This window comes from Oncorhynchus mykiss, chromosome 20 (assembly GCF_057628025.1).
Source record: "Oncorhynchus mykiss isolate SJ-2025 chromosome 20, ASM5762802v1, whole genome shotgun sequence".
NCBI classification, from domain to species: domain Eukaryota; kingdom Metazoa; phylum Chordata; class Actinopteri; order Salmoniformes; family Salmonidae; genus Oncorhynchus; species Oncorhynchus mykiss.
In genome coordinates this window covers 2,116,733-2,130,883 of record NC_143041.1, presented here as the reverse complement: position 1 = coordinate 2,130,883, position 14,151 = coordinate 2,116,733, and the positions used below count along the sequence as shown (strand labels likewise).

At 42.5% G+C, this 14,151-nt stretch overlaps 1 protein-coding gene across 2 annotated transcripts in view; it reads right to left on the bottom strand.

Annotated features, from left to right (window-relative positions):
• Window positions 1-7,084, bottom strand: part of LOC110498791 (serine/threonine-protein kinase BRSK2-like) — a 30,924-nt gene extending 23,840 nt beyond the window's left edge. Inside the window, exons 1-10 of one of the 2 annotated variants that reach the window (XM_021575417.3) lie at window positions 5,843-7,084; window positions 4,691-4,785; window positions 4,235-4,320; window positions 3,171-3,311; window positions 2,505-2,621; window positions 2,380-2,413; window positions 2,064-2,132; window positions 1,575-1,721; window positions 1,062-1,093; window positions 734-898 (exon numbers count right to left, since the gene is read on the bottom strand). In XM_021575417.3, coding sequence (XP_021431092.3) covers window positions 734-898; window positions 1,062-1,093; window positions 1,575-1,721; window positions 2,064-2,132; window positions 2,380-2,413; window positions 2,505-2,621; window positions 3,171-3,311; window positions 4,235-4,320; window positions 4,691-4,785; window positions 5,843-5,927 — 971 coding nt within the window. In that variant the 5' untranslated portion in view covers window positions 5,928-7,084. Of the gene's footprint in view, window positions 1-733; window positions 899-1,061; window positions 1,094-1,574; window positions 1,722-2,063; window positions 2,133-2,379; window positions 2,414-2,504; window positions 2,622-3,170; window positions 3,312-4,234; window positions 4,321-4,690; window positions 4,786-5,010 lie in introns of both variants that reach the window. The other variant, XM_090211990.1, reaches the window with a different exon arrangement.
• Between the last annotated feature and the right edge of the window lie 7,067 nt (window positions 7,085-14,151).

The window sequence follows — 14,151 nt, the reverse complement described above, 5'->3', positions numbered from 1 at the left end:
TGGATACCACGAAATTGGGGAGAAAAAGGGGTCAAATGTAAATAAATATAAAGTGGAATAAGGCAGCAAGACGCGAGACTGGTTACAAACAAGGAGAATGAAGACAAATAAGGGAGTTGCACAAGAAACTAGAGCCCCTTTCAAGCACAATATATCTGATGTTCAGCACCACGGATAGAAGTCGGCTCAATTCTGACATTCAGTGTCCCAGAGCAGCGGCCACAGCAGCTGTCTAGTGAAGTTGCAGGGAGCATCGCATCTTGTACAGTAAATATGCCTCAGGAGTGATACTCCTGGTGATACTAGTTTTTGATTTAAAAACCTCCAGTGAATAATTGAAATACCCCACACAGATACTCAAGTGTTATAATGAAAAATAATATTTAATCAATATTTATTTTACTGCTTTAAGTGTTGTTTGTTTCTTTACTTTACTTTTATAAATGAGACACATTCAGCCTAGTCTGCAAACTTTCAACAACAGAAACTTAACATGGAAGAGGCTGGTTTTTTTTAAGATCAGGTTTTAATGTAGCCTATTTCAGATAGTCCCAATCTTTCCAAACCCATCTATTTCCAATTGAAAAATGTTACATATGTATTTGTTTTTTGGGGCGAATCTATAAATAGCCAGGGAGCCGCGGTTGCAGACCCCCGAGCAAGACAAAACAACAGGAAAACTAGAAATTAGAGAGAAGAACCTGGGCACACAGATGAACAGACACACACTTACTCTTCACACTGCAGATTGCACGTGAGTTTCCCGCTGTCTCTAAAGCAGCCCAGAGAGTGCATGCTGTCCAGCACGTCCGGGTCCAGCTCGGTCAAACACAGGATGCGCCCCATGCACACATGCCTGGGAGGGGGCTGCTCGGGACATGGCTCGTTTTGACCCGACCTGAGACAAACAAACACGCAGACAGACAAACAAACAGATACATGCGCACACACACAATACCCCCATGTTAGTGACCCAAAAACTGGGCACAATACACAACATTTGACATCTACTTCAAATTCTCAATATAATTCAAAGGCAGACAGAACTGATCTATGCTTACTGATACCAGGAGTGCTTCTGGACGGCCTCTAGCTGGAAGGGCGAGAGGGCAGATGGAGCAATTAGGCCAGTCTGTTCACACACAGATGGCTGCTAGCACGAGGTGTAAACAATTCCTGCTAGGCCTGACTTTTGCAATTGGAAAATCAGTTTTGCATACATTTTGGGCATCTAAATCTTATTTAGTGTGCCCCAAATGGCACCCTATTCATCCCCAAATGGCTCCCCCTGCCCTACCCTGACCCGCCCTGTCTCTTATCTTGGGATGGCAGGTAGTCAAGTGGTTAGAGCGTTGGGCCAGTAACCGAAAAGTTGCAAGATTGAATCCCTGAGCTGACAAGGTAAAAATCTGTCTTTCTGCCCCTGAACAAGATAGTTAACCCACTAGGCTGTCATTGTAAATAAGAATTTGTTCTTAACTGACTTGCCTAGTTAAATAAAGGTCAAATAAATAAAACAATTGTCAGGGTTGACTGCTCCCTCCCCTCTGCCTCCCTATCCCCCTCTCTTGTACCTTAAGTCTCTTGTCGGGGTCAACCTCGATCATGCCTTTGAGCAGTGCCTGGCAGTCTGGTGGGATGAAGTGAGGCATGTGAAACACCCCGCTCTTCACCTTCTCAAGAAGCTGACGTAGGTTGTCATGGTCAAATGGTAGGGCGCCCTACAGAGAAGAGAATGTTACTGTTAAATAAGCCGTTTTACAAAGAATAGGAGGCAGAAACTTACGAACACGTAGGGCTGGTTTTCCGTACAGATTAAGCCTAGTCCTGGACTAAGAAGCAGCTTCAATGGCAAATCTCCATTGAACATGTCTAGGACTAGGCTTAATCTGTGTCAAGGAAAGCAAGCAGTAATGTTGGGTCACAAGGTTATAACCCAACTCCATGAATACTAAATTCCAAATTGACCCCTAGCACCTCCACCCAAGGCCCTCCTGTAGATCTGAAAGAATTGGGTAGGTGTTAGGGCATAAGGCAAAAAATATCAGAAGACACATTCTCACCACCAGCAGAGCAAAAAGGATGACTCCACAGCTCCACACATCTGCCCTGCGACCATCATACTTTTCTCCCTAAGAGAGACAGATGGAGAGATCAGAGAGAGAGAAATCAAAATGTGAGATCAAAATGTCAACTATGCAACAACGGTTAACTATCCAACATGTATCTTTCCCTACTTAGACATTGTTGCTAATAGCAATCTCAAATACTTACATTTCTTATGTCTTACCAATCATTACATTTCTATCGCACTTGGTTAAATGATCTTAGCCACTTAGAATTATGTATTATGAAAAGGGAAGATGATCAGGAACCTACCCGGATCACTTCTGGACAGGCATAGTGTGGGGATCTGAAATGGTTAGAAATGAGGCATTGAGAAGATGTAAGCATTTACCAGCACATAAGACCCACACACGCACACCCACACACAGCATACTCACCCACAGCTGGTCTCCAGCAGGCTGTCCCCCACCTGTAGGGAGGCCATGCCGAAGTCTGCGATGCGGATGTCGTTCTTCTCATCCAGGAGCAGGTTCTCCGGCTTCAGGTCTCTGTGACTGTAGGAAGGAGTGAATAAAGTAGATTAGAGAAGAGCAGGATAGAATACATTGGAATATAATGACTTTATTAGTGAGATATTGAATTATCAACGGATGTAAGTACAACACTGAGACCGCGGATGTATAGAATATAATGACTTAATAATTAAGGAAGCATAAAGACATTTAGACCCCACCAGACCATTTGATTGAGCCTGCCTGTAGTGGCCGGAGATTGCATTTCTGGACCATTCCAGTGGTCCCATTGCACCAGGCAAGCTCAATCAGGTGCCGCTAATTTACTTGAAAAAAGAAAAAACTGATACAAATTGTTAAAGTGGGCAGTCCCAACTGTTTAAGGTTTGTTGTGCATTTATTGAAAAGATAGGATTGTAGAGGAAAGACAGGAAAGGAGGTAGGGGGTGGATGAGTCAAAGAGCAGTTGGCCGGATTTGAAACCATGCCAACTCTGGCATAATGTGTGCCAGGGTCAGCAGCTCTAACCGCTCGACCACGCAGGCCCCTCACAGACTCACAATGATTTTGTACGTGAATATAGTCGTTTACCAGATAGAATGACTGTGACAGAAGTCCAGGGCCGATATGATTTGTCGGAAGAACTTCCTGGCCTCTTTAGGTGTCAGCCTACCTTTCTTCACCAGATAGTCAAATAACTCCCCTCCTGACACATGCTCTAACACCAGGTACCTACAGAGAGAGAGAGAGAGAGAGAGAGAGAGAGAGAGAGAGAGAGAGGGACAGATGGGTGATAGACAGAGAGAGAGAGAGAGAGAGAGAGAGAGAGAGAGAGAGAGGGAGAGAGAGTAGAGAAGAGAGAGTAGAGAAGAGAGAGAGAGGGACAGACGGGTGATAGACAGAGAGAGAGAGAGGGACAGACGGGTGATAGACAGAGAGAGAGGGAGGGACAGACGGGTGATAGACAGAGAGAGAGAGAGAGAGAGAGAGAGAGAGAGAGGGACAGACAGGTGATAGACAGAGAGAGAGAGAGCGAGAGGGACAGATGGGTGATAGACAGAGAGAGAGAGAGAGAGAGAGAGAGAGAGAGAGGGACAGATGGGTGATAAACAGAGAGAGAGAGAGAGAGAGAGAGAGAGAGAGGGACAGATGGGTGATAGACAGAGAGAGAGAGAGAGAGAGAGAGTAGAGAAGGGAGAGAGAGAGTAGAGAAGAGAGAGTAGAGGAGAAGAGAGCGAGAGTAGAGAAGAGAGAGAGAGAGAGAGAGAGAGAGAGAGAGAGAGAGGGACAGACGGGTGATAGACAGAAAGAGAGAGATAGAGAGTGATGGGTGGTATAGATGGGGAGAGAGAGGGGTGAGCGGAAGAAATACAATGAAAGGTGTGACGGTTGGAGAGAGAGAGAGGAATTGAGCAAGCATTTCAAGTGGGTTGAATCCTAACCTGAGGATAGGCCTGTGTAATCAGGATTTTTGCATAGAACATACATTGAAGTCAATAGGAGAATTGATAACAGAACTCTACACAGACTTCAAGAGACAGAGCGGATTAATACAGTCCTTTGAGTAATATTTACACATCACACCCACGGGTCTAGAGCTATAGGGTACAGGCAGAACAGAGGGTCGCTCCTGAACGTACAATGAATGAACTCACAGATATTTGTTATTCTCGTAAACGTCATGCAGCTTCAACACATGCGGATGCTCAATCAGCTTCAGGATGGCAATCTCCCTCTCCACCTAGACAGAGCGGGAGAAAGAGAGGGGTAGAGGGAGAGAGAGAAGAGATGGGGATAGAAAGAGAGGGGAATATAAATAGAGAGGGGGAAGAGAAAGATATACAAATTGTAATTTGAGAGGAATTTACATTCCAGTGTTCACTCTTAAGGCATACTTGATGAAACGTGTCTTGTTACAGAGTGAGAAAGCCAATGTATGCATATCATTTTATTACTATTAAAAATTGTCTTTACTATGTACATCGCCTATTGTAACTATTGCAAACAGACAGTTAATCATGATATTGTCAGTCTAGAAAAGTAGGCATCATACTGGGATATCCTTATTTTCATCATTATCATCATCATCATCATCATCATCAACGTCTTACCTTCATCAGAACTGACTCTGACAGCTTCTCCCTGTTGACTATTTTGATGGCCACCTTCTGTCCTGTAATGCAGTGAACTCCAAGCTTCACCAAGCCTGAGAGAGTCACATGTTCACCCTTTTAATATAAGTAACACAGTCACAAAACACATACAGTCACCGGCCAGATTATTAGATACACCACCCCATTCACGAAAATGGATCGTACCTACAGACAGTAAGTTACGTGGCAGTGGCTTGCTATACAAAGCAGGCAGACAGGAATCGAGGCATTCAGTTACAGTTCGATTAGAATGAGTTAGAATGAGAAAAACGAGTGACCTAAGTGACTGAGTGCGGTATGATCGTTGGTGCTAGGCTTGCCGGGTCCAGTATCTCAGAAACGTCCGCCCTCCTGGGCTTTTCACGCATGACAGTGTCTAGGGTTTACAGAGAATGTCGAAGAAGAAAAACATACATCCAGTCAGCGGCAGTCAGTCCTGTGGGTGAAAACAACTTGTTGATGAGAGGTGTTAAAGGAGAATTACAAGAATCGTGCAAGTTAACAGGCTTGCCACAAACAGACAAATAATGTCTCAGAACAACAGTGGTGTGCAGAACGGCATCTCTGAATGCACAACTCGTCAATCCGGAAGGGCTATTGCAGCAGACGACCACCCCCGGGTTCCACTCCTATCAGCTAAAAACAAGAAGCAACAGCTCCAGTGGGCACTCCATCACCAACACTGGACAACTGAGGAGGAATCCCAGTTTATGTTGCGTCATGCTGAGGGCAGAGTCAGGATTTTGATGTAAGCAGCATGAGTCCATGGACCCATCTTGCCTGGTGTCAACGGTACAGGCGGTGGTGTACCGCCGTCCAATCTGCAGCAACTGTGTGATGCCATCGCGTCAGCATGGACCAACTTCCCTGTGGAACATTTCCGACTTGTATAATCCATTCCCAGAAGATTTCAGGCTGTTCTGGAGGCAAAGGGGGTCCAACTCTGTACTAGATGGGTGTACCTAATAAACGGGCCGGTGAGTGTATATTACATCCATCTATCTATTCACCCACCCACCTGTCATCCAGCCCTCCATCCCATGATAAACACAGACAAACACATTACTATTTACAAGTGAGCCACTTTGAGCCGAACAATTCAGAACTCACCTGTCTGGCCCTTTCCCAGTGTTTTTTCCATTCGATATGGCCCAACATATTGAGCTGTCTGACTTAGTGACAGTTCCTTACTCATACTGCTCTAACTATTGACTACAACTTATGAGTGACCAATGTTGATAACTAGCTCTATATCTTGGTGAATTTCACAAATTATTGTCCCCAAATAAAAAAAGGAAGTCTGTATAACAATGGCAAGTAATGGTTAGGAAAAGATTGCTATGCTACTTTGAGATGTAGACCTATAACTCCAGTCTGAGTTAAAGGCAGGATAAATCCTGAATTAAGAATTGTGGGATATATTTCACCTTCCCAGACAAAACCTACTGCCTCCACCAATTTGTGAGGTTTTACTTCTTAGTGAATATAGACGCCTTATATTGAAACTGAACCCGCTGAGTAAATGGATTGCCGACACAAATATCATGTTATGCACTAGCCTAAACTCAAAATAGCGACACCTATCATGTTAACAAGTATGACAAGATTGATAACATGGTTGGTCTATATGTCAGTTTTCAGGTTTTCAGGTTTTAACTAGCTTCGTTTATGATACATTGGTCAATCCACATAGCATAACAAGTACTAATAGCTATTTCAGTTTGACAGCAACAATCATTTATAGATATTTATCAACGTTCGTGTTGACTGCACCATTTATTGTCTATATTCAACCTGCTACATCCATTCATTCAAACAATGTATTGCAACATAAAACGTCCTTATAGTTCAATGCAGACAGACTGACGTAAATGGTATTCACTGTCAGGCCGGTTATCACAAGTGGAGCAGCATGTTTTCTTCGAGTTAGCTGCACAAGTGCTGCCACACACTGTGGTTAGCCTGTATCTATCCACGTCTGTCAAAATCGGATCATTTTGAAGTTTCTTTGTAAAGTGAAAATATATGTTACGTCCAACAGCTACATTGTAGCGATTTGTTTTGAAGAAAGATGCACCCCTTGCAAAACAACCATCTTTACCGTATCACCCCCTCCCTCCCTCCCTCACGCTCTATCACTGCCAGTAGGCGTATCACAGCATCTTCTCTCTCTCCTTTGGCGTGTCTCCCTTGCCGGTTCCAATTTCAATCATTCAACGATTTGCTAGTGAAAAATAACTACATATGTATTGACATTTTACTAGATATACTCATTTTTATATAATTGCACACGTTGCCTGAGAGGGCCTCCCCGTTTATAGTCCGTTTGCTTTTCTTGCCGTAAATCGATATATTCTCTCTCCTCTTCCTTTATTTGCATCAGCATCCGGGTCCCACTCCCTCCTCTCTCCGCCCTTCCCTCTCATCTTCGTCAAATACGCGTCTTTCTCTCAATTCAATTCAATCTCTCTCTCTACATTCAACACATACACCGTATGCGCGACTTCCTTTTTTCAAGCACATTTTCACGGAATTATGGAATAAATTCTTACCAGGATTATAAAGAATCTTTCTTTGCACCATATTTCTCCTTATTGACCTAATGAACAACATACCTATTGTATTGGACAATTACACTGTTTTATTGCATGTCGGTGGCTTTGTTATTGTTTGCAGATGTAACAGTCTAATTTTAGTCCGTTCCTTACCCGGGCTCGAACCAGGGACCCTTGCACACATAGACAGCTAACACCCCATCGCGCCACAAAAGCCTCGGTCCTTGCAGAGCGAGGGGAACCAGTACTTCAAGGTCTCAGAGCAAGTGACGTCACCGATTGAAACGCTATTGGCGCGGCCCACCACTAACTAGCTAGCCATTTCACATCGGTTACACAGATTGCCCCTTTAACTTTACTGAAGTACACATGTTCTATCTAAAGTGTTGTATCAACAACTGAATATTTGCAGAATTTAGTTTTCTGATTTTTGATTGATCTTTGCTACTTTCAGAGGATTGATGAGGGGTATCCTACGCACTGCCGTGTATTCATGGATGCCAAGGGAAACCAGGCTGTCCCCAATTATTTTTTACGAAAAAAATAACATTATTCATCTTTCGTCTCTCTGTCTTTCATAACTGTCTTTCAATTCGCAAGAGGCTGACTATATTACCGGAGGAAGAATCCTAGTGAGCGAAACAGAACGCCTACACATACTAAGGGGTGCTATCTGATGCTGTCAGGTCAAAAAGAGTGACATTGTTGCCACCCATAGCATTGAAATCAAGGAAAGACAGAGAGCATCTGCCTTACCTTGATTTTTTAAAAATATATATACAGTGGGGCAAAAAATGATTTAGTCAGCCACCAAGTTCTCCCACTTAAAAAGATGAGAGAGGCCTATAATTTTCATCATAGGTACACTTCAACTATGACAGACGAAATGAGAAGAAAAAAAATCCAGAAAATCACATTGTAGGATTTTTAATTAATTTATTTGCAAATTATGTTGGAAAATAAGTATTTGGTCAATAACAAAAGTTTATCTCAATACTTTGTTATATACCCTTTGTTGGCAATAACAGAGGTCAAACGTTTCTGTAAGTCTTCACAAGGTTTTGTTAAAAAAGTTTGAAATATCCAATAAATGTCGTTCCACTTCATGATTGTGTCCCACTTGTTGTTGATTCTTCACAAAAAAATACAGTTTTATATCTTTATGTTTGAAGCCTGAAATGTGCCAAAAGGTCGCAAAGTTCAAGGGGGCCGAATACTTTCGCAAGGCACTGTATTTATCACAACACATAGGTTGTAATATGACTATTTTTCCTGGCTTAGCTTCCTCAGTGATTTTACCCACGCACCGCTACTGACCCTAAAAAGCAGGTTTGAGGAGTTAGCGCAGTAACTTTGGTCAACTTTGAGTTTAACTAGGGATAATTGGTCATACGAAAGTGGCTCACCTTTCAGCCAGGTACATTTCTACGGCAATGAATCCTACAGAACTAACCTGCTCCGGGGCAGGCTAAGTCACGGTTAACTTCACTTACCCTGAATGAAGTGACTGAGCTGTGAGTTGAGGACCAATTAAATCAGATTCCCATCATCCCCTTCATTTGAGGAAGACGACTGATTAAATAATTTCTTAATCAAATGTTTTCTTTGTTAAAAATATCACAATACACATTTAGTAATGACAGAATGCATTTTAAACTTCCCGCAATGTAACACACATGCTTCCCGCAATGTAACACACGTTTTGTATGAATAAATAAGAAATATACTGTGTGTGTGTACACAACATTAGGAACACCTCTTTCAATGACAGACCCAGGGACACACGGTGCATGTTTTTTCCCCTAGCACTACACAGCTGATTCAAATGATCGAAGCTTGATGAGTTTGGGAAACCCTGCCCTAAACCCCTGAACTGGGAGAACCTTTAACCATATTACTTTAACTGATCTGTTTAAATCTACAAGCCTAGTGGGAAGGTGGCCTCAACCCAGACAGAATCACCCCATGTTTCCTGCAAACGACAATGAGTAGTTAGGACATCACGAAATGGTCGCCTAAAGTCGTCAGGACGTTGTGTCATGTTCCCCTGAAGGTTTTGTCTAGTTCCCGTGGATGTACCCAAGTATGTTTTTAAGACTTTCTTGGGACATTGTGTCATGTTCTTGGGATGTTCTGTCTTTGTTCCCGGTTTGTCCCGGGGACATCACCTGATGCGCGCAAATGAACATTTGTTGTACCCAGGTCACGTGCACCCTAGTTTATTACATGTCTACCCTTGTTACTGTTGACCAGCGCATCAAGGCCCTGATTGGTGAACCACTGATCCATTCACACAACCTGGTCTCAGAGCATTTCATATTATTCTGTACCTAAATCGGAGACACTCCACTTAAACTGAACATAAATATAAATGCAACATGTAAAGTGTTGGTCCGATTTTTCATGAGCTGAAATAAAAGATCCCAGAGATGTTCCACGCGCACAAAGAGCTTATTCCTCTCAAATTTTGTGCACAAATTTGTTTCCATCCCTGTTAGTGAGCATTTATTTTTTGCCAAGATAATCCATCCACCTGACAGGTCCGGCATATCAAGAAGCTGATTAAACAGCATGATCATTACACAGGTGCACCTTGTGCTGGGGACAATAAATGGCCACTCTAACATGTGCAGTTTTGTCACACAATACAATGACACAGATTTCTCAAGTTTTGAGAGAGTGTGCAATTGGCATTCTGACTGCAGGAATGTCGAACAGAGCTGTTGCCAGAGAATTGAATGTTAATTTCTCGACCATAAGCCACCTCCAAAGTCATTTTAGAGACTTTGTCAGTACATTCAACCGGCCTTCGCAGACCATGTGTAACCACGCCATCCCAGGACCTCAACCTTCTTCACCTGCGGGATTGTCTGAGGATAAAAACCCTTTTGTTTGGGAAAACTAATTCTGTCTCCCAAGTGGGTGGGCCTACGCCCTCCCAGCTGCACCCCTTCCCAGTCATGTGAAATCCAGAGATAGAATTTATTTCAATTGACTGATTTCCTTCTGTGAACTGTAACTCAGTCAAATCTTTGAAATTGTTGCATGATGCGTTTATATTGTTGTCAGTATATTATAGTATATATTATGTTTCATATGGTATTTCTCAGAATGTCAATGGGATAATGTCACGCTAAAACCCTTAAGGGACCTAATGGGAACCTCGCTGAATGTCCTCAGGACGTCCCGTTTGCTGGGTTAACTTTGGCACGTTGTAGAATTTTGGTTTAAAGTTTGGTAATGTGTTTAGGTTGACTTTCTAAGTCTTCTTCCACTTCAATGAAACTATACGTGAAAACCCGAAACAGTCCCGTGTGGTACAAACACTGACACAGGAGACAACCACCCACAAAACCCAACACAAAACAGGCTACCTAAATATGTCTCCCAATCAGAGACAATGACTAACGCCTGCCTCTGATTGAGAACCATATCAGGCCCAAACACAGAAACAGACAAACAAGACATCCAACATAGAATGCCCACTCAGATCACACCCTGACCAAACAAAACATAGAAACATACAAAGCAAACTATGGTCAGGGTGTGACAGGATATTATTTTACAATTTTCAGGCAAACGTCTACCCAAGTCCCCACCAAAATATTCCCCAACACACCAGTAAAACCTGTGCCTCCTGCTATCAAGAAGCAAAAGACTAAAACGCAGCACAAGCCACCAAGTAATGATGGTGAGGATGACTCTTTACAACTTAAGCCAACTCCTTATTCTTGATCATTGCATTTGAGAAAGGTCATACAATTTTTTAAACAATTAGCATGATGTTGTCCAATCTTTTATTGCAGAGAATAATATTGGTCTCTCCCATGGCTTAACCCTGGAGCATGAGGGCTCGGAGTCTCCTTCTGCCTTCTTAATTGAGTGACTAAAGACTACCTCTCCATGCCTCTTGGTCCCAGGCTTTGGGATAGTTTAAAAGGTCAGTGCCAGAGCACCTGAGGGACCTAATGGGTACATAACTCAAAAGCATGTCTGGTGACTCAGAAACCAATAGAAGAATCTTAAAAGGATCTAAAACTCACAGGCAGCCAGTGCAGAGACTTTTACACCGGTGTAATGTGTGCTCTCCGTCTGGTCTTGGTCAGTAACTGTGCTGCAGCATTCTGTATGTTTTGCAGTTGACCAACAGCTTTCTAGAACAGATAGGAGAGCATTACAGTAGTCAAGCCTGCTTGTAATAAAAGCATGGATGAAATGGTGGCATCTTGACAATGTTCCTCAGGTGGTAAAAATGTATTTTGGTCACAATCCTAATGTGTGATTCGAAATTGAGTTCGGAGTCTAAAATGACACCTAGGTTTTTTAACTGGTGTTTTATCTTTTTTGCCCATTAATTAAAATGTGTGGACAGATTCTCTCTCTGTGCTTTGGCTCCAATAATAAGTACCTTTGTCTTATCTTTATGTAGCTGGAGGAAGCAGCCATCCAAGTATTTAAATAACTAATACAGCCTTATCAGAATACAGCTTTATAAGAACGCTGCCAAGGGGTACCATATATAATCTGAACACTGCCGCACCCCAAATCTAACCTTGTGGAACGCCACATGCGATATCTAGTTTTTCTGAGTTATGTTCACCAAGGGCGACAAAATCTCTGGACCGGTTAAAAAGGTCCTAAACCAATTTAGAACTGGACCGGAGAGGCCAACCCACCTCTCCAGTCTGTCCAGAATGCAGCACTTAAATCCAATAGTAGGACAGAGAGCTGTTTGGCATCTGTGTTGGCTCTAAGACAATTTTCCACTTTAACCAAGGCTGTCTCTGTGCTTGGGTGGGCACGAAAACCAGATTGGTATTGTTTCTATTAAATACAGTACAAAAATGCAGCTATTTGAAAACAATTTCTCAGGAATTTTGCTTAGGAATGGAAGGTTGGAGATTGGCCGTAAATTGCTTAGAGTTTAAGAATCTAGACTACTTTTCTTCAGAAGGGGTTTCACCTCAGCAGACACAAGTAATTTTTCCAACAATTGTTTACAGACAGATTATTTCACTTATAATTCACTGTATCACAATTCCAGTGGGTCAGAAATTTACATACACTAAATTGACTGTGCCTTTATACAGCTTGGGAAATTCCAGAAAAGGATGTCATGGCTTTAGAAGCTTCTGAAAGGCTAATTGACATCATTTCAGTCAATTGGTGTACCTGTGGATATATTTCAAGGCCTACCTTCAAACTCAGTGGCTCTTTGCTTGACATTATGGGAAAATCTAAATAAATCAAAAAATTGTAGACCTCCACAAGTCTGGTTCATCCTTGGGAGCAATTTCCAAACACCTGAAGGTACCACATTCACCTGTACACAAGTATAAACACCTTGGGACCACGCAGCCACGCAGCCATCATAACGCTCAGGAAGGAGACGCGTTCTGTCTCCTAGAGATTAATATACTTTGGTGCGAAAAGTGCAAATCAATCACAGAACATCAGCAAAGGACCTTGTGAAGATGCTGGAGGAAACAGGTACGAAAGTATCTATATCCACAGTAAAACGAGTCCTATATCAACATAACCTGAAAGGCCGCTCGGCAAGGAAGAAGCCACTGCTCCAAAACTGCCATAAAAAAAGCCAGACTACGGTTTGCAACTGCACAAGATCGTACTTTTTGGATAAATGTTCTTTGGTCTGATGAAACAAAAATAGAACTGTTTGGCCATAATGACCATTGTCACGTTTGGAGGAAAAAGGGGGATGCTTGCAAGCCGAAGAACACCCAACCGTGAAGCACGTGAAGCACGGGGGTGGCAGCATCATGTTGTGGGTGTGCTTTGCTGCAGGAGGGACTGGTGTACTTCACAAAAAAGCCAGACATCAAAAAGCCAGACATCAGTCAGGAAGTGAATGCTTGGAATTTTTTTTTATTTTTTTTTTATTTTACCTTTATTTAACCAGGCAAGTCAGTTAAGAACAAATTCTTATTTTCAATGACGGCCTGGGAACAGTGGGTTAACTGCCTGTTCAGGGGCAGAACGACAGATTTGTACCTTGTCAGCTCGGGGGTTTGAACTCGCAACCTTCCGGTTACTAGTCCAACGCTCTAACCACTAGGCTACCCTGCCGCCCCGAATGGGTCTTCCAAATGGACAATGACCCCAAGCATACTTCCAAAGTTGTGGCAAAATGGTTTAAGGACAACAAAGTCAAGGTATTGGAGTGGCCATCACAAAGCCCTGACCTCAATCCTATAGAAAAGGTGTGTGCAGAACTGAAAAAGCATGTGCAAGCAAGTTGGCCTACAAACTTGACTTAGTTACACCAGCTCTGTCAGGAGGAATGCGCCAAAATTCACCCAATTTATTGTGGGAAGCTTGTGGAAGGCTACCTGAAACGTTTGACTCAATTTAAACAATTTAAAGGCAATGATACCAAATACAAATTGAGTGTTTGTAAACATCTGACCCACTGGGAATGTGATGAAAGAAATAAAAGCTGAAATAAATTATTCTCTTCTATTATTCTGACATTTCACATTCTTAAAATAAAGTGGTGATCCTAACTGATTTAAAACAGGGATTTTTTTCACGCTCTAATGTAATCCAAGGCCAAATCAGCACAAGAGTCCCACCTACTGACAAGATTCACTAGTGCAAATTCAACTGCGCATGCGTACGTCGTTACCCATCATGCACCTGACGTGAAATAATGTTATTTCTTTACTATCATATTTTAAAACAGGAATATATTTATACCATCCTAATACTATGCAATACATGGTTATGACTGGACACGTTGAACAGGGTACGAGATTTGGTTCGGGGTGCCGATATTAATATAATCGCTATAGGGAATGTCATGTCCGTGAATCTCTCTCCAGATTGACTTTATCGTAAACTAGT